Source organism: Myxocyprinus asiaticus, chromosome 15, assembly GCF_019703515.2.
Source record: "Myxocyprinus asiaticus isolate MX2 ecotype Aquarium Trade chromosome 15, UBuf_Myxa_2, whole genome shotgun sequence".
Classification (NCBI taxonomy): domain Eukaryota; kingdom Metazoa; phylum Chordata; class Actinopteri; order Cypriniformes; family Catostomidae; genus Myxocyprinus; species Myxocyprinus asiaticus.
In genome coordinates, this window is record NC_059358.1 from 35,410,077 (window position 1) to 35,431,545 (window position 21,469).

Consider the following 21,469-nt stretch of genomic DNA (forward strand, 5'->3'; position numbering starts at 1 on the left):
TGTGATAATAACACACACTGTCACAAATGCATTGATGTGAGAACTTGTATGCAGGGTATGTGTTTCAGACATAGCACACTCAAAGGAAAACTTTTGCTGTACAAATATAGGTACTTGTAACATAGGAGGATGTGGAGGTGTTTATGTCTTGCATTGCTATAAAAGTTATCTCTAGACAGTCACCTGTTTAAATTTGTCACTGATAAAATAACTAACTACATCTGGCATTTTGGTGCTGATGTGGGAATTGTTGCAAAATGGAAAATAGACTGTGTGAATAGCAGAAGTGGTACATTTACCAGTAAAAGTAATTTAAAAGTAAAACACTGCAAATGACCAGGTTGCATGTGTAAAAGGGGCTATAGTCCTCAACAACAAAACAGACAACTATGTATTATGGATAATAATAATGGAAAAGTTGCTCACAACTGGCCATTTGAAGCATGACAATACACTGAAAAAATATAACCTTAAAAATGTGCTTCACTTGATAAAGTCTTAAGTCCAAAATATTATTTAACACTAAAAGACAATTTAGCTTTTTTTAACCTCAGTATAGTGTTTGGTGCATAAGCATATGATAATTTATTATTATTATTATTATTATTATTATTATTATTATTGAGAAAAATTATTGTTTTCATATTTGATTTGCTGAATTATCATATATTTCTAGAGACCAAGTAGAGGAAGTTGTCATGGCCAAACTCCCAAACATTTGACATCTCTGAAAAGCCCAGGGAGTCCTCTTATGATACACCAAGACTTACTACTGTGGCATGTATGGACTAAGAGAAATTTCAAAGGTCTTATAGAAAAATTAATTGTTGGGTCTCAGGATGATAATGACCTTTAAAGCCTGATGTACCACATATGAGAAAGAAAGAAAGAAAAAAAAAAAAAAAAAGAATCAAGCTTTTAAAAAAAATTCTGAGATTTCATATGTCAGGCTTTATAGGGTTAACATCACTGAATCGACCTGAATACATTTAGGTTACACCAACAAAACAAATTTTAAGGGTTAGATCAGGTAGAAACAGTTCCTTAAGTTAACAACCACCTTTTACAGTGTAATTGTAGTGGGCAGTGAATTTGTTACAAAAGTTGTGCTTTGATGGCTAATGCGCCTCTAAAAAAAAGAAAAAAAAAAAGAAAAAAAAAAAATCTTCTTGAAAACACAGCCACTAAAAATATTAGCAATAAAAAAAAAGAAAATACTTGATAAATTCACTGTTCGACCTCACTAACTGACCATTTTTAGATGACTAGTCAACCCTCCTGACACATCTTGTGCTTATTCAAACCTGTGTATTGTGTGCTTGTTGCAACCAATGACAAATTGTACCTTTGCTGTTGAACAACAGAATCAAAGGTCAGAGTATTGTGAAGAGCCTCTTACTGTAATGTCTGAACAGGCTCCCATCCACCAGAGGGAGCCCTCACCTGAATATTGAACTCTTGTCACATCCTGTTCCTGCCACATCAGTTCCTGTTTGGACATTCTCCATGTATATAAGCCATATGCCCACAGTATCACCTTGAAGTATTGCCAGTTATCTGCCTTACCAAGCGTTGTTTCTCTGCCATTGTTTTGTCTATTGTTATGACCATTGCTTACATTTGCTGGATTTACGTCTCTGGATTACTGTTTTTGAATTTGTTGCCTGAGGACCGATTTATCTGTGTTTTGACCCAAGCCTGTGACCTGACTACATTTAAAGAATACTGTTTTAATTGTTTGAGCAACCCCTCTAATAAATATCCGCAAATGGATCCCACTCAGCCTACCTCTTCCTTACAGAATACTTCGCCTGGCTTGGATCCAGCGGATGTCTCTCAACTCCTTTCAACCATCGGGTATCAGAATGAGGTACTCAAGGGTTTTCAACACCAACTGCTAACGCTTCAAACCACCAATGACCAGCTAACACAATATATTCGGTCTCTTCCTACACCACACCATGATCCAGTAAGATTTGCTCTTCCCGATAAGTTTGATGGCTCTCCTGAGAACTGTACTGGTTTCCTGCAACAATGCTCGTTTATCATGACTTTACTAACTGGGAAGGCATTAGAGTGGGCTACGGCTGTTTGGAATCATGATACACTTATTCATCAATTTTATAGTCATTTTCTGTGTTGATTCATGATGTTTTTCAATACCCTGTGGGGGGCAAGGATGCAGCAACTCAGCTCACTCAGTTACGCCAAGGCAATAACATGCTTCCGACCATGCCATGCAGTTTCGCACTCTTGCAGCACAGAGCGGATTTAATGACATTGCGTTGAAACACATCTTTGGTTCTAGTCTGTCAGCCAAACTTCAGGCAGAATTGGTGTGCAGAGATAACTCCCTCGACTTCTCTCAATACATTACCCTCACTATCAGACTAGACAATCTCTTACGATCACAACCATGTTTCAATATCTCCTTGCCATGTCATGTACCTACAACCTCAGTTCAGGTACCAAGTCAGCACCAACCTAGGAAGTCTATGCAAATAGGACAAACTCGTGCATCTCAAGACGAACATAGAAGATGATTACTCCATAACCTCTGTTTCTACTATGATGAACCAGGTCATCACTGTTCCAACTGCCCCGTCAAACCTACTACCACCTCTACACAATGTTATCGAGTGAGTCACATCTTTAATCCTCTAACAATCAGTCAAGGCTTGTCACTACCCATCATTTTGTCCATAGCTAACCAAGAATATCATTCTTCAGCATTAATAGACTCTGGAGCTGCTGCCAATGTTATAAATCAGGACTTAGTGAAGCAATTGAACATCCCCACGACCAAGTGTGAACCACCTATTACAGTAACTGCTGTCAATGATGGTCCCATCGGTAAAGGTCATATCACTCATCAAACTCTTCCTATAAAACTCCAAGTCAATCTGCTTCACATTGAACAAATCACTCTGTACGTCATTTCCTCACCACAAAACCCAGTAATTATCGGATATCCCTTGTTATCCGCTCACGAACCTGTTTTCATGGAAGAACAAGGATTTAATCCATTGGTCTCCTCACTGTCATCTCCACTGTCTGGATCTGCCACCCAAGTTTACAGTCTGCACAACTCATCTCACCGAGAACCTCTCTTCATTGCCGAACAATGTCCCCAATGAGTATGCTGACTTGGCCGAGGTTTTTAGTAAGGAGAGGGCCTCAACGCAATTACTGTCAAGAACCGCCATCCACTCCCACTTATTCCTTCTTCCCTAGAACAATTACGAGAGGCCAGGTACTTCACTAAATTGGACCTCAGATCTGCTTACAACCTCATCAGAATACGAGTGTGATGAATGGAAAACCACCTTTCTCACCACCAGGGGGCACTACAAATACTTGGTAATCCCATACGGACTATCCAACTCACCTTCCGTCTTCCAATCTTTCATCAATGAGGTCTTCAAAGACCTCCTGAATCAATATGTGATAGTCTACATAGACAACATTCTGATCTATTCCCGGTCTATGGAGGAGCATATTGACCAAGTAAGGAATGTCTCATCACGTCTTCTCCTGAACAATCTTTTCGTCAAAGCCGAGAAGTGTGAATTTCATGTCCTTTCCACCACATTCTTGGGGTATAATATTAGCCACTCTGGAGTGGAGATGGATCTCACCAAGGTAAAAGCTGTCACTGACTGGCCCACACCCACAACGGTAAAGGAATTACAATGATTTCTAGGCTTCACTAATTTCTATCACAGATTCATCCGTAACTACAGTACCACTGTTGCACCCATCACCTCTCTTCTTAAAGGTAAACCCAAGAAGTTGGCATGGACAGAGGCAGCATCAACCACCCTCAACAGACTCAAGTCCAGTTTTACCTCTGCCCCATTCTCAAGCATCGCGACCCTCAACTTCCCTTCATCGTAAAAGTCGACGCCTCTGATACTGGAATTGGTGCTGTCCTTTCCCAACGTCATGGAAACCCAGGCAAACTACACCCCTGTGCATTCTTCTCCCGGAAATTAACATCAGCAGAGCGCAATTACAACATCGGTAACAAAGAGTTACTATCTATCAAAGCCGCTCTAGAGGAGTGGAGACACTGGTTAGAAGGCGCACTTCATCCATTTCAAGTCATCACCGATCACAAAAATCTGAATACATCAAGGAAGCCAAGAGATTAAATCCTCGCCAGGCCAGATGGGCAGTCTTCTTTACTCGGTTCGATTTCACGGTCACATATCGTCCAGGAAGTAAGAATAGTAAAGTTGATGCTCTGTCACATATCTATGAATCTGTTGAGACACATATTAGTCCGAAGAGGATTCAACCTTTCTCCATCATCATCGCACCCATCCGGTGGGATATCATGGAGGAGATTCAACGCATTCAACAAGAGGAACCTTCTACTCCCGAATGTCCCACTGGCAAAGTGTACATTCCTTCCAGACTACGCAACAGAATTATTCAATGGGTTCACTCATCACTCTCCTCTGGACATCCTGGAATTAACCATACTATTACTTTAGTCAGGAACTCTTTCTGATGGCCAACACAATCCACTGACATCAAGAACTATGTAAGTGCCTGTCAGACCTGTGCACAATCCCGCACACCTCGTCAACTACCTGCAGGACTACTAGAACCTCTACCCATTCCACAACGACCCTGGTCTCACTTGTCCATTGATTTTGTCACTGATCTGCCTAACTCTCAAGGATCCACCATTCTCATGGTCACCATTGATCGCTTCTCAAAATCATGCTGTCTTATACCTCTGAAGGGTCTACCCACTGCCATGGAAACTACTCAAATACTGTTCAATCAAGTGTTTAGAATCTACGGATTACCTGATGACACAGTCACTGATCGAGGACCAGGTTATCTGCCTTACCAAGTGTTGTTTCTCTGCCATTGTTTTGTCTATTGTTATGACCATTGCTTATGTTTGCTGGATTTACGTCTCTGGATTACTGTTTTTGGATTTGTTGCCTGAGGACCGATTTATCTGTGTTTTGACCCAAGCCTGTGACCTGACTACGTTTAAAGAATACTGTTTGAATTGTTTGAGTAACCCCTCTAATAAATATCCGCAAATGGATCCTACCTCATCCTTACACTAACTCTGCCCAGAGGTCAAACACGAGGGAGAGAGAGAGAGAGAGAGAGAGAGGCCAGCCAGGCTGAGGAAGAAATAATGCATGGTAACTAAAGGTAAGACTCTCATCAAATATTCACACATGAGGGGGAGGAGAAAAGGACACTCGAGAATAGGAGAAAAAAAAAAACAGAGAGAGAGAGTGCACACTCAGAGCCTGTGAAAGACTCACTGTACCTTTACTCGAACCCTTTTTATGATCACTCCACCCTCCTGATGCATACATGTAATAAGGAAAGAATTACTTTGCTTTTTAAAAACATTATGAGTTACACAGGAGTAACAATGTTCTTATTACACTTTTAATTCAGAAAAAAAGAGCTTTTAAAAAATGACATTATTAATGGAATCATGCATATTTGTTGTTGACAAAAAACATTGACATGACTCTTTTCCTTGAGACATGAATGTATAAGAAATAATTAATGTATATGAAATAATGAATGCATATGAAATAGTGCATGTTTTAGGTGCTGTGACTAGTCACCATTTCTGTTGTTTTTAACCATTTTAAATAACACTTCTGTCTTATTTGCATTTCACTTCTATAGTCCTGGGATGTGAGAAATGAATTTTTAAAGTGAAAATATTCCATGTAGTCTCTGTAGAATGAAGTCATGAAAAACTGCATGCATCATTTTTATACAAGGAATTGGGAATATTGTTCCTTAAAATGGTTTTAGGAAGTCTAGCATGTCACACTGCAGGACACTAATGTGACTGCTTGAAATGTTATGTTGGTACAAATAATATATGAACAGGACAAGATCTGTGCACAAGAAGCGAGTGGAATAGTTCTTATTAAAATACAAAATGTCAAACATCATATTTTGTATATCATGCACATAATGCATTGTACAGTCATCAAATCTCCACTTTGCTTGTCTATTAATTATGTGTGGCTATGATTATGTATTTAGTTAGCAAGTGCTGTGAACATGCAAGTGCTTGAAACTCTTAAAGACAACACTTGCTTGTTCAATGACAGCATTTGATATGACTGATGCGGTGGAATGAGAAGTAGACGGTAGTGGGACATACGCCCACTGCTGACAGTAGTGAGCACTTGTCAACAGTAGCGTAACCAGTTTTGACTTCACATTTCATCAGAGTCGCTGTTGTTGGCTGGTCTAGAATGCTATTTGAAAGATCCTAAAGAGTGAAATGTTATAAGCAGAAGGCATAGAGACAAATACCTCAATAACACACTGTTTCAGACAGACACTCACCTCTGGCACTTTAGGTGGAGGCTTCTGGACCACCTTGTCCTCCAACACTCGTTCTTTGATCAGGGCGCAGGAGATGTCCAGGGCACCCAGCAGGGCATTGGGCTTGAAGCTAACATGCTGAGCATCAGGTGACAGCAGCTCCAGGGTGTGATATGCTGGATTCAGATGGTACTGGCTGCATAGGTCCACCAACAGATCCATCAGAGCTTTTCTGAAGAGACACGAGGAGATACAAGGACAGAGAAAGATCGAGTTACTTGACGGATTAGACTTGTAATTACATCATCTGATGCAGAAAAGACTGCGATAGAGCGATACAGCAAAAGAGCAAGAGAGAGAGTGAGAGAGCGAAAGAGAGAGAGAGAGAGAGAGAGAGTCAACTTGGATTACAGGTGTTACGTAAAGCAGCAAATTGCTACATGAATGCTGGTCTAAATGTTTCTCTTCACTCACCAACTGTCAGTAATTCAACCTGCATCTAGCAAAAAAATGCTATACGGACACCCTTCAACCACCGCGTTAAACCTCTGCTGATAAATATTTGAACAAAATTTATGGTTTTAATTGCACAATATGACCGGGGTCATTCATTGAGGAAACTTAAGTGTGTTATGTCTCTGAATTATTGACCTCATATGTCATTATGTTAGTGTGTTACTGCATTAGTTTATTACTTTGTTATAATAAATCACAAAAAAGTAAAATAGCAAAATGAAAGCGTGAAAAAGCGGCACATAGTTTGTCAATTTCTTGGATATAATTCAAGCGCAAACATTAAGTTTAGAGCAGAATTGTCCGTAATTGTAGAGGAGTTGTGTGTGATATCATGTAAACAACCACAATGGCAGCAGCTGCAGCAGTTCAAGGTAGATAGGCAGCTATACTTCACGTATTTTTGTTTGAAGTGCCATTGTATTTGAATCAATAGCTATGTGCTTTAATTTGAGAGAGGATCCAGAGATTAATTAATGAAGTCATAAAAAACAAAGCTGCACATCGATCCATTCTGGTTTCATGATTGTGGCCATAAAAATAAATAATTTCTGAGTCTGTTGATGAGAACAGCTCTTAGTAGAATCTCCACGTTGTCACCTAGAAATTCAGAAACATCACCAACATTAGGTGAACCAACCTGAACATGAATTCTTTTAGCCTGAGTTGAAGTTAAGAAGCAACGTTTTTGTGAGATGTCTTGGGTGATCTGAGATTTGCAACACATGCTTGGCAAAACAGTTTTGGAGATTTCTATTTCCCCATTCAAGCAGATATGAGCTGAACTTGCATGACTACAACTAGTTGTCTGGGGACTGACTTCCTTCAAAGCATTTTAATGTAACCTAATAACATCTGAATTTCCAAATCATAAAAATTCCTCACACCTCTTTGACTTGGATATGATTAGTAAATCATTAAACTACTCTGGCTCAAAAAAACACTGCAAAAGCACTTCATAAACCTTTACAAATAAAAGATATTATAATTTGTAGCCTACTTAACACACATTAGGCCTACTGTTGCACTGCACTCAAGCAAATAAATGCATGAACAAGCATCGGAATGTTGCATATAAGCACTTAAATCCATTTGTTGCTTTATGAGTGTGACAGAAAGAACAAACATAATGTCGGACTACCAAATGATTCATTACAAAAAATTAAAAACTGTACTGTATCTAGGGGTGGGTGATATGACCAAAATCTTATATCATGACATAAGTAATTTTATATCACAATAACAATATACAGTATATCACGATATAGTTAAATTTCTCTAAGAAATCAATACAAATTGGTTTATATTTTAAATAACCACATTGTATGGCCTATTTTTGGGTAATCCAGTCAGTAAATTAAATACTTTATAAATGAAAACTATTTCCTATTACAGTATTTAATGGGGGAGTAAGGAACAGACCAGCCAGATGATGGGGGTATGTGGCCAACATCAACAGTGAGAGAGACACATGGAGCTGTGTGTGTGTGGATTAAGGATTGTTTGCTGAAAAGCCATTTTATTTTCCGTCACACTGAAAAGTGTTTTTAATAAAAGTTTTACGTTTTGGATGTTTACCCAGCTCCCGCCGCCTCCATTTTAAGAGAGTTCGTGATTTGTCACAGGGTGATGATGTGTAGTTTAAAAAAATCTTCATACATATACAGTAATTGTTGGCACATATATTTTTTATTTTTTTCTCATTTTCCTGGTGGTTCAAATGTCAGGCTGTCTAGCTGCCTGAGATGTTTGACTTCCTCCATAGTGCTTTAAGGTAAAAAAAAAAACTCAAATGAGTCACTAAGTTTTGTGGCTTGTGCAGTGATAGAGAGAAACCGTATTGAGTAGCGCAAATCGTCCCGCTCTGCACTCTCCTGTCTCTGGAGCACAAAAGGGAGGCCTGCTGGACTGCTCTAGAGATGAGAAGCATATTTAGAATGCAAGAGGAATCCTTCAGAGAAACGCACCACATCTGATAAAGATGCACGCGCAGAGTCCCTGTGCTTGTGCTGCTCTAATCACGGACGTGATCAGGCAATGAACTATCAGGTTCACATAACACTGAAGTTTACCAAATCACTTAAATGGATGTGTAGGCTAATCAACAACCCCTAACCCCTAGGTGCTTTCACACTAGCATTTTTGGTGCGCATCCGGTTATGTATGGCATCAAAGTTCAGTTAGTTTGGATGTTGTGAACGCTGTTTGTTTAACTTGCCCGAATCCACTTGAAAAGGTGGTCTGGGGTATGGTTCATGTGAACTCTGGTACGGTCCACTGCTGATATGAACGCAATCGTCATAAATCACAGAAATTAACCGCTGTTGATGGTGCATAATGTGTGCCTTTGCATGCTCCCGATTGCAATTATAATGGTTGTGACGGAACGACACGCCCCTCCCATGGATCATCGGTACCCGGCCTCTTCAGAGGGCTGTTCTTCAGCCAGGCTCACAACTGGAGTGGGCAGAGGGGAGAGAGGAAGGGCGCAGTGACTTTTCCCCATTTGGCAGCGCGTGATGGGGCGCACCTGAACTCAATGAAGAGCCTCATCACCACTGCCTTTAAAAACCGAGAGTACCTCTCCTCAGGAAACCGGTCTCTACCCACTGATGTATTCGTAGGTCCAGGAACGGGGCGGGGAGGGTCCGGCATGAGTTAGATGCATCTCCGGACCCGCACCCCAGACCCGCGGCACAAATTAGATGTGACAGCGGGGGACTGGAGCGCACATCACGGCCGATGGGCCAGGATGCCGGGCCACCATTCACCTCACACACACCGGTCCAGGGATGCCGGGCCGGTCTGAAAATTTGCTGCCCCTCACGCTTTGGACCAAGAAGGGAGAGCATGTCGTGGCCACTGGACCACGGCCATTATACCTGGACCTTACCCTCTCATCACTACCCTTCCTTCACATAGCCCAATTCACCGCGAGGACACCAGATTCCACTTTGTTTTGGAAACTAGGCCCTTGGACACTTTATTATTCCCTTTTTCCATTGTTATTATTTCAAATAAATGCCTCTCTGAGGCCTGACACCACGCCCACTTTGGCTGTCTCTTGCTCACCTTGCCACAAGCTATAATGCATTTCTAATACCTGCTTATCTTTCAAGTAAATCACCTTCAAAGAACAGCTCACATTCTTGACATCTTTGCACATTCAACGCATCCAAGGCAGACAAACGCAAGTGAAGTTTTGTGCATGTAAAGTTATGGTGGTAAATCCAAAGAGACAAACTTTAATTCTTTACTTAACACAGTGAAGCTGATGTATTATCGAGTAGTTACCTAGTTACAGTGGTAAACAGCTGCCGCATGTACTCGGGGTGATGCAATTGGACCGCAGTTCGGACCCAAATATTATGATGTGAACAGAGACCAGCGGGGCAGGGGGAGGAAAAGAATCTGGTTTCGGACCAAGTAATTGAACCAAATATGAAAAAAAAACATTGGATTACTAGAATACTCGGGCACTAGTGCCAATCAAATGAGCATATTCACCTGCCATCCACATTGACGGTGGTCTTGTAGCCTGTAGGCAAAGTGATGTGGATATCCACACAGGGTCGAAGTATGTTTTCCTTGCTGTCTCCCCCTGAAGACCCTCCCCCATCAGGCACATTACGGAAGATCCTGCGTGGGGCAGGTTGAGGAGGCCGAGGTGGAGGGGGGGCCCTGGCCTTCATTCGCTTCCTATGGAATAAGTGCAGAAAAGACATAAGGGTTTGATGATTGTAAAATTACATTTGATGACAGTAAAATTGTTGTAAAATATCATCAAGTGAAATGAAGGTTAATTCTAAATTGGCTAATCAAGCCCAAATAGTTAAAGAATAAAGCTTGCACAGCTACAATCCTAAGAATGGCCCAATTAGAATGAAAGAGGCCTTCTGACTGAGTTGTACAATGTACAATTCCTTTTCTTAAAGACGTTTAGGGGCGGTGATACTACAAGTGGTAGCTTATTCGAAATGCCGAAGTCTCTGTAAATGGTTGTACAGAAAACAATGAAATTAATGGCAATTCCAATTGGCAAATCCAATGACTAGTTATTCCTCACATGGGGGTCATTGTTAGGGCTGGGTATTGAAACATATTTCACTATTCGATTCTATTCCAATTCACAAACTCTTGATGGATATATTTTAGTTATAATGTCCATTTTGATTACATATGAAAGAAATTCTATCTTAGCTAATGCTGTTAATTGTAAATGGGAATCTGTAACTTGGTATATTATGAAAATATTCATTTTTACTAAATATATTTTATCATTAGTTTTTCATCATATTGGTTACATTTTAGTTTTTTTATGTAAAAATCCATGTACTCCATCAATAAATGTCTTGAAATTGAATATATATTGCATATATATTTAGTTACGTGTTAATTGTTTACATGCATAATTTGTACTATTTGCAAGTGTTTACATTGTTTTGTAGAACAAAACTAAAACTCTTTAAGAATGGCGACAGTTCAGTAAAGAGCATCTCTTTGTTTTGGTTGAGCAGACATTAACTAGACCGCATCCGTGCTCTGCGTGATTAGAATTAAATGTTTATTTTTAATAGTTTTTAATCAACAGCTTGCTGTAAAGAACAGAGAAGACATTAAAAGAGACATTATTCAGTAACAAATGGATTGCCTGGATCTTGTCTTTGGACACACATTACACAGAATGTCAAGCCAAACTCTTAACACACAGTGAAAAGATCTTGGTGCTGAACTTCCTCACCAATGCACAACTCAATCACTAGTGAGTGAAATCTATAAATTTACCAGCCTGTGGCTAATCAAGGACATTTTGTCACATAGCATGGAATTTGGAAGCATTTGCGAGTGATTTACTTGCATTGTTTTGGGTTGCTGCATATAGTAAAAGATCAATCTTCAGATTTAAGAATCAATATCTTCATCGCGATACATCAGAAAATCAATATTTTTACTGAGTCCTAGTCATTGTAGCAACTAAGTACAACTTAGTTTCCATGCAAACTGATAAAACCTGCTGAAGGAAAACTGCCAAGACAACTGATTAGTTCTTCAATAAAATAAGTCCTTATACATTTAATGTGAGCAAGACAGACTAAAAATAGCTTGTGAACTAGAGATGAACCCTTAAGGCACTATCATTACACACCCTTTTAGTATAATTAATTTAATGGGATACTGGGATCACTGAAATGATACCAATGATGTAACAGTTTATCTGCATCAATCTAAATCGATCATCGTCTTAAATCTGACTGGGAATCATGCCTAGATTCGTGGAGAGAGTCAGTACCAATCACTCCAACATGTGAGCTCTCCACTCCAGGTGCATTCAATCTCTCATCAGTCAATTACCAAGCGCTATTTCTTGAGAATTCCGATTTATATCAGAGATACTGTACATGTTCATCACAGTACCACTAAAAACATTTTAACCTTCAATAACGGCACTGCGTCTTCAAGCTGTTGATTAATTAATCATTATTGATTTGTGTTACAACAAAATGCCAAAGAGTGTAACAATTTATAGATACTAATGATTTCTCACTAAAGCAGTTTTGGAGCTTGTAATGGATATTTCTCTTATTTTTTGAATGTTTCTCTTCTGTGTGTGATGCTCTCATGATGTTTACTAGTTGCCAGTATGTCACAATGATATTTGAATATGAAAGAACGCTACCTGGAACAATCATCACCACGATTCAATGGACAGAGTGGTGTGAACGCCATGGGCAGATTAACCATATGGGCAATTGAGCGAGTGCCCAGAGGCACCAGCTTAGGGCCGGTTAAAATAGAAAAAGGATAATAAAATAGAAATTTGAACCCATTTGCACGTGTGAGAAGTTTTGTTTTCTAGGGCTTGGAAAATCCACAACTACTTTGCTATCGCGAAATTTCGAGTGCTTAAACATTAGCGTGGCATGGCCATAGACACGTTTTCAGGGTCGAGGTAATGTTCCAACAAGTTCACCAGAAACACATATGGAGGTATAACAACACAGGGGTGAGTAAACAATGACTGAATTTTCATTTTTGGGTGAACTAACACTTTAACAACCCATACATATTCAAATTATATAAATTTACATGAGCACAATTTTTTTTTTTTCCATGGCGCTGTTTATTACTATTAATATTCGTACCATGGGAACCATGAAGTCTTGCGAGCGCAGAGCTGGTGCATTTACTCATGGACTAGTCTCGACTGCACAGTGCACACACGCTTGTGAACATTTGAAAAGTGTGACACTGATTGCAAAACCCTTTGAATGCGGCTCAGAATTGTCTGTTGCAAAACTCAATGTCTGTGCGATTAAACTAGTCTAAAACCATATTAAAAAGCCCCTTCATTCTAAACAGTGTTGACAAACAAACCGGATGAAACACTGTGCAATAAAAAGACAATAAATTAGAAAGTTTTTCAATCCACACATCACAAACCTTAAAAAAAATTACCATGGATTTACTGTAGTAACAATAACTGTTTTAACTATGGTATTTTGGCAGAAATAGTTTAAAAATGTTTTAGACTAATGTTCTTACATTAAAAAAATCCCATAGTTTAATTATTATAGAAACCATAGGTACTAACCATTGTATTGAGGAACCATGCATGGTTTTACCTGTGGTTACCATGGTTTTGTTACAAAACCATTGTTAGAACTATGGATACTATGAAAAAATAACTACTGTAAATTTTCTTAATTATTATGGACCAAGCTATCAGTTTTCCTTATGTGTAAAATCTGCTCTCTTTTAATGCTCTGTTTGTAGGGAAATTTTACTGGTTTTGTTTGCTTTCAGAAATTCAAAGAGATGATAACTTTACTTTAATCAGAAGAAGCCTTATGAAAGGATTCTGTAAAGGAAAGCCAACTTAGCCGCACTGTCAGGATATTTAAATTTAGCTCTTCATAAATTAGGTGTTAATTTTTTCACAGACGTTACTGTTGTTAATATCATAATTTACATCACCTCAAAATCAATGCTTTACTGTCAAATGTGCATTTCGATGCACAAAATATTATAGGTAATTGCATGGATGCTACAAAATCAGGTGCTGGTGCCACATCTTCAACTGTTCCTTTGAGGGCACACATAACACTGATGTGGCCCGAGCTGAAATTGAGTTTGACACCCCTGCTATATAATTGCATTGTGTATATGCACTCCTATGAGAAATGTTACTGCAATAAACAGTACTGTATGCTGTTGGGAAAAATAAAAGCATAAGCATGTTTGCTATATAATAAAAATACTAGTGCTGCAACAACTAATTGATAAAAATCGATAATTATCGATAATGAAAATCATTATAATTTCATTATCAATTAGTTGTATATATGCAGCAAGCACGGAGAAGCTTCAGTGACGTCAGTTTACAGGAGTGAAAAATGCATTTGCATGATGAAACTTGTTTAAAAACATTTCTCCTCATGTAAGCACATGTAATAAAATGAGCACCACAACTTTGACTTCCCAGCATGAGAGTGTATCAGCACTGCGTTTAAAGATGATTGTACTACATTAAATTGTATATAATGCTGAATATAATGTGTATTCATTCTAAGGATCCTGATATTAGATAGTCCTCCTGATAACTGACAAATGTACTGTTTGATTTCACCAGTAAATTTATACTATGGCAAATATTATTTTACAGGATAAGCACACACTTTCAAAAACAAATATATATATATATATATTTATAAATCAGTGTCAATATTATGACAATGCCATAATAATATTATACAGTATATTAATATTATTTTCCACTTTCAATTAGTTGATTTATTTTAACCAACATCAGTCCTGATCATAACTACCAAACAGGATTTTAACCCTTTAAATTTATTTATTTATTTATTTTGGGGGGGGGGGTATTATCACAGTCTGGGATATGTCAATGATTAGCATCAACCCTGATTTTGCTGAATAATTTTTTTGTGCAGTGTCAGATTTAAAATATATATATATATATATATATATATATATATATATATATATATAAATAAATAATACACTCACGAACTTAGAGGACAAAAATGTCCATGTCAAAAAACTGCCATAAAAATTCATATTATTTTCCGGGGCCTGGGTAGCTCAGCAAGTAAAGACGCTGACTACCAAACCTGGAGTATCAAGTTCGAATCCAGGGAGTGCTGAGTGACTCCAGTCAGGCTTCCTAAGCAACCAATTGGCCCGCTTGCTAGGGTGAGTAGACTCACGTTGGGTTAACCTCCTCATGGTCGCTATAATGTGGTTCTCGCTCTTGGTTGGGCGTGTGGTGAGCTGTGCGTGGATGCCGAGGAGAATAGCATGAAGCCTCCACACGCGTTACATCTCTGCAGTAATGTGCTCAACAAGCCACGTGATAAGATGCACGAATTGACAGTCTCGGATGTGGAGGCAACTGAGATTCGTCCTCCACCACCCAGATTGAGGCGAGTCACTACGCCACCACGAGGACCTAGAGCACATTGGGAATTGGGCATTCCAAATTGGGGAGAAAAGGGGAGAAATTTTTTTTTATTTTCCACTTTCACTGACTGACATTGATTTTTTTTAACCAACATCAGTCCTGATCATAACTACCAAATATTAATTCATTTTCAGGATTTTAACCCTTTAAATGCCAGTTTACATAAAAAAAAATAAATAAAAAAAACACAGCAACAGTTGCATTAACACACACACACGCACACAAATTTCTCAAAACAAAACACACTCTGACATCCATACCAACACACCCACACAATTTTAGCTTCCTCATTTATTCAATTGGCCTGCCGTGCTCTATAATACTGCAAACAGAAAATAGTAAAAATGTATTTGCTCCATATGCTAAACATGAGAAAAATTGTGCCATCTGGTGGAAAATATTAAAAATTTAAATTCTGAAGCAAGGACTCTGGAATGAAAGCATAATATCATAGAATTCATGATTTTATGCTTTAATGGCACTGGGTTCAAATATTGCAGTTTTAATGGGTTTCAATGGGGACATTTCTGTCCTGAAGGTCCTGAGTGTAACTATTTTGTGTACACAATGTATTATAGATGTATTTTAGCAACTGAAGTTAAAATATCAAAATTCCCCCAAAAATACACACCTTTGGCAAAATGTATGCATTTCACAATAACACAACCAAAATGAGAAAAAGCAAAAATGAAAAATACAAAAATGTCCCGAAGGTCGCACAAGGGTTAAAATACTTCAAATGTATGTGATCAGTGACAGTGTACAAGCATATCTATCTAACATAATTATGTATTTTTCAGCTGGGCAGATTTATTAATATTTCTGTTCTCATGTCACTATTGACCTCTGCTGGGCTGATTTTATTCCCACTCCATCCAAGATGGATAATTTTACAATTTAATGAACAGTAAAAAAAAAGTTTTACAACTAAAGGAAAGGAACTGTTTTCATATGTCCTAAAAGTAATAGTAATAATAAATTCAAACTTAACTTTTCATGATTCAGGCTTTGTTCAAAGTTCTGTGAAAGTATAGAATCATGAATTCAGTACGGTAAATCAAACCAAATCCTAACGCCCTTTATCATTTCTGTTTTTAAGAAAATCAAATGATAAATAAAATATCTGATTAATCAAAGAAATAATCGAAGATTAATCGATTATCAAAATAATCGTTAGTTGCAGCCCTAAAAAAATACATACAATATATAATACAAATAATCTAATTCTGCATTCAATCAAATAGCATAGTGATCATGGTAATAGGTCTACTGTGCATGCCAATATAACTTGGGCCACTTCTCTTCTCTATATACACAACATCACTGGGACCCATCATTCAGGCACATGGTTTCTCTTACCACTGCTATGCTGATGACACGCAACTCTACTTGTCTTTCCAGCCCAACAACACCACAGTGACTGCTCGAATTTCTTCCTGCCTGGCAGGCATCTCGGCCTGGATGAAGGAGCACCACCTGCAACTCAACCCAGCCAAGACCGAACTCCTTGTTTTTCCAGCCAACCCTACTATTGAACACAACATCACCGTGCAGCTGGGTGCAACTACAGTAACACCTTCCAAATTAGTCAGAAATCTAGGGGTAACCATCGATAACCAACTAAATTTCACAGACCACATCTCAAAGACAGCATGATCATGTAGATTTACACTCTACGATATCAGGAAGATAAGACCCTTCCTCTCTGAACATGCCACACAACTGCTTGTTCAGTCACTTGTCATAACTCGACTTGACTACTGTAATGCTCACATTGCCGGCCTCCCTGCATGTGCAATTAGACCCCTGCAAATGATCCAGAATGCAGCAGCACGTCTGGTCTTTAATGAACCAAAGAGAGCACATGTTACACCACTCCTTGTCTATCTCCACTTGCTGCCGGTTGATGCACCTATCAAATTCAAGGCTCTGAAAATCATTTCTGCAGAGCTACGCACCCACTAGAAGCCTGCAGTCGGCTAAGGAATGTTGCCTTGATGTACAACACAAAGAGGCACCAAAACACTTTCCCGGACTTTCAGCTTCATCATACCAAGTTGGTGGAACGACCTTCCCTACTCCATCCATGAAGCTGACTCACTCTCTGTCTTCAGAGACTAAACGACTAAAAACACATCTTTTCCATGAGCACTTAACCAGTCATTAAAAAAAATAAAAAAAATAATCCCTGTTGCACTTTATTCTGTTTTTAATACTATTCTGATGCTAGTGATACTTTGTAATACAGCACTTTTCATACCACTGTCTCCTTAAGATGATTCACTTATGTTTTCCTCTTTTGTAAGTCGCTTTGGATAAAAGTGTCTGCCAAATGAATAAATGTAAATGTAAATAACTTTGTCACTGAGTTTATTTGGCATCAGCAGGGCATGCAGGCTTCTGCCAAGCACTCCTTGGGAGTAAAAATGTGTATGCCACTAGTTTTGGCATCAGTTTGACTACTGTACATGTTTGGTTAAGCAGCATGCCAATTATCCAAACAAGGAATAACAACTTCATAAATTAAGCCAAAATACTTTTTCCTAATGCAGATACAACAAGGCAGCAGACAAATTGTTTGCTTTAAATATTTGCCAGGCCAGTTATTCAGCCAATATTTGGCCATTTTGAGGTCAGCATCAGCCAACTGCTGTTGAGGTCAGCATCAGCCAATTTCATTTTTTGTCAGTTCCTAAATTTACCAACAGCTTCCCTTAGAAACCGTTTTCCCTTTTTGTGAATTTTGAGTAAATAAAAGTATTTAATTTCAGCAATTTTGTAAATACTGTATACTGTTTCTTGTCATTAAATTATGTAAATAGTATCCTTTATATTGGCCACCAGTCACCTGCTCTCTAGATATTGGTTTTGGCATCTGCCATTGAAAAAAATCAATGTTTCCAATGGTTGAGCCATAAATGTAAGACAACCCATCAGAATGTACCTGAATTACCTGACTGCACTGTGATGTCATGAGTTAATAAACAAGCAAATGTACATTTAAGGTAATAAAAATTGTGTAATATGACAATAGGTACATTTCACACTGCAGTAAAAGAAATCATAGGTCTACATGTTTGTAGCACGCTACCAGATCCATTCCGCTGATAAGGAGGATAAATCCTCATTTTCTGACCATAAAAGCACTATATTAAGGACTTTAGACATTACATAATAAACTAGAGGATAAGACAGGCAATTTAAAAACCTGTCAACACAAGACTGTGTATCAAAATGTCTGTCAATGAGCTTTCCTTATTACACTGCCCTTGAGGCAGTAAAACACATAATATACTTTCAGATAATCAACAACTACTTAGACGAAAATCTCTAGACGTATATGGACTAGTAGTTCTAACAGTCCATGCATTTGACAAGATGGTAATTACTACCTAGTTGAAATTCTATATTACATAAAAAAAGATTAAAATGTCTCACATAAAATAGATCAAAATATCTTTAATTATTCTTAAACTCACTAAGCTAAGTGGAAATACATACATCAAACTTCACTATAAAAGAGGCAGTGTAAGTTAAATACACTGACAATAACAGCATATTTTACTTTTACTAAAACCTATTCACAACATATTATTGACATTTGAGAATCCAATGTATTTAAGTAAACTAACCAACAATGATTTTCTCTAGAATACTGCTAAGCAACTGACACCCTTTGATTTTTCTTATAAGCCACAATTATAAGCACAGACAGCAACATACAACTACAGATCTGATTTCAATACAACAATATCAGTCATGACTTTGAAGTGGGAAACCGGTGAAACATTAACACTTTGAAGGAATTCATATTGCATTCTTCCTTTAACTTTAACTAGGCCACAAACATCATCCCACAAAGCATAGTCTTACTTCCCACACTGACACCCAAACACAGAGAGAAATGATAAGCCCTTTCAGTTTCTCAGATAAGTTTCAGTTGCTCAAAAAAGCTAATTCCCTTTCCATAGAGCAAATATTAGCAGTAGATAAAACTGTCCTACTTCTGTAAAGCAGCTGCGTGAGCCTGTCTGTAGTCTGTATCCAGGAGCCACACAGGAGCTGAGCTACTGGTATATGGAGCGTCTTCAATCCTGGAAGACACTTGTGGGCAGCTGAGAGGTGTAGAGCATGTGAGAATGACAAAATGCTTAGACCTCAAGCATGTCCAGTTAATGATTAATAAAGACTTGTTCCAATATGCCTGCAATCAACGTGCTGTTGTGTCACTCAACGATTATGCAACTAGGGCTACCCTCTGCCCCGGCACTGTGTCAAAGGAATGACCAACAACTCCAAAGCAGACCAAATGAATGCTAAACCACAATGATTTCAATAAGTCACCACATTGGACGTAGTTGATATTTAAAGAGATTTGATTTTAAAACGGAATGTCTTGGACAAACAATTCCGTAACAGTTGACTTGAAGCCTCTATATCATGAATTAAGGTATACCTAATACATTCATAATTGAGCAATATCACACAAGAGTGGTGTTGTACTGAATATAAACAAAGCAGTGATTTTGCTTCAGACACAAGGCAGAAGGTATTCACAGTCATGTTGATATTCAGAACAACACACTTATTCATGTGATATTACTTATTTACAACTGTTCTAAACAAGACATACTATCAAGTCATTTCATACACAATATGGCCAGTTATTTTGTCTATTGTTGCTCCACTTGAAATAGTTTCAAAAGCTCTAATTGAGAAAATATTTGTTTTTAAGGCAATGTTCATAATGCCAAAACAGATCCATGTGCGGCTTTGTCGTTGATGACCGTAAAATATTTAATCACTACATTAATTCACCACTCTGTTCTTACAAGATGTTTTGCACAAGGTAACACTGTATTTAATAAAATGTCATAGCAAACAGAAATATGTGTAAACTACTTTTAAATGTTTGGGGCTGCTACCATTTTGGTTCTTTTTACATCACGTAACAATTGTTAGGCCAGCGCTTTCATAGAATTTCAAGGTTAAAAGGCATGAACATCAGAATCTCATAATTATGGTCAATCCGACATGACATGAACAACACCATTAGATCCAGAAAAAAATCTGCTGACATTTTTCACATTTTCTGCACTGTGGGAAAATATGCAAAACTCTGTGGAAGTAAAATGTGTTACGTGGCGCAGAGAGTACAGCACCTTTATTAGTAGCTGAAAGAATACAAAAGATAACCAAAACATTTAATAAACAATCACGCAAGGGGGCAGAATATGTACAACTTTTATAAATAACAGACCTCGCATTTCTGCAGTGGAGCTGAGCATAGATTCTTGGTGAACCTGCTTAAAATGCATCTTGTAATCAGGTGTACAGTTTGCTCTCAAAAATATTTGTTATGATGCATTATAATACTTACCTACAATGGTGGCCAATAGTTTGGAATAATGTAGATTTTGCTCATATGGAAAGAAATTGGTACTTTTATTCACCAAAGTGGCATTCAACTGATTACAATGTCTTCACATTAATAGGATTAATAATGTGAAAAATTACTATTACAATTTTATTTTTATTTTTTATTTTTTCAGAACTTCTTAAACTACTTCAAAGAGTTCTCATCAAAAAATCGTCCATGTGCAGCAATGACAGCTTTGCAGATCCTTGGCATTCTAGCTGTCAGTTTGTCCAGATACTCAGGTGACATTTCACCCCACACTTCCTGTAGCACTTGCCATAGATGTGGCTGTCTTGTCAGGCACTTCTCATGCACTTTACAGTCTAGCTGATCCCACAAAAGCTCAATGGGGTTAAGATCCATAACACTCTTTTCCAGTTATCTGTTGTCCAATGTCTGTGTTTCTTTGCCCACTCTAACCTTTTCTTTTTCTGTTTCAAAAGTGGCTTTTTCTTTACAATTCTTCCCATAAGGTCTGCACCCCTGAGTCTTCTCTTTACTGTTGTACATGAAACTGGTGTTGAGCGGGTAGAATTCAATGAAGCTGTCAGCTGAGGACATGTGAGGCGTCTATTTCTCAAATTAGAGACTCTGATGTACTTGTCCTCTTGTTTAGTTGTACATCTGGCCACATCTCTTTCTGTCCTTGTTAGAGCCAGTTGTCCTTTGTCTTTGAAGACTGTTGTGTACACCTTTGTATGAAATCTTAAGTGTTTTGG

General features: G+C 38.2%; 1 protein-coding gene across 10 annotated transcripts in view; it reads right to left on the reverse strand.

Moving 5' to 3' along the window:
• LOC127452714 (protein cordon-bleu-like) overlaps nucleotides 1-21,469 on the reverse strand; it is a 165,702-nt gene that overhangs the window by 75,500 nt on the left and 68,733 nt on the right. For 9 of the 10 annotated variants that reach the window (XM_051718352.1, XM_051718348.1, XM_051718351.1 and 6 more), the window contains exons 3-4: nucleotides 10,357-10,548; nucleotides 6,358-6,568 (exon numbers count right to left, since the gene is read on the reverse strand). In XM_051718352.1, the coding sequence (XP_051574312.1) occupies nucleotides 6,358-6,568; nucleotides 10,357-10,548 (403 nt within the window). Of the gene's footprint in view, nucleotides 1-6,357; nucleotides 6,569-10,356; nucleotides 10,549-19,335; nucleotides 19,448-21,469 lie in introns of those variants that run through there. The other variant, XM_051718347.1, reaches the window with a different exon arrangement.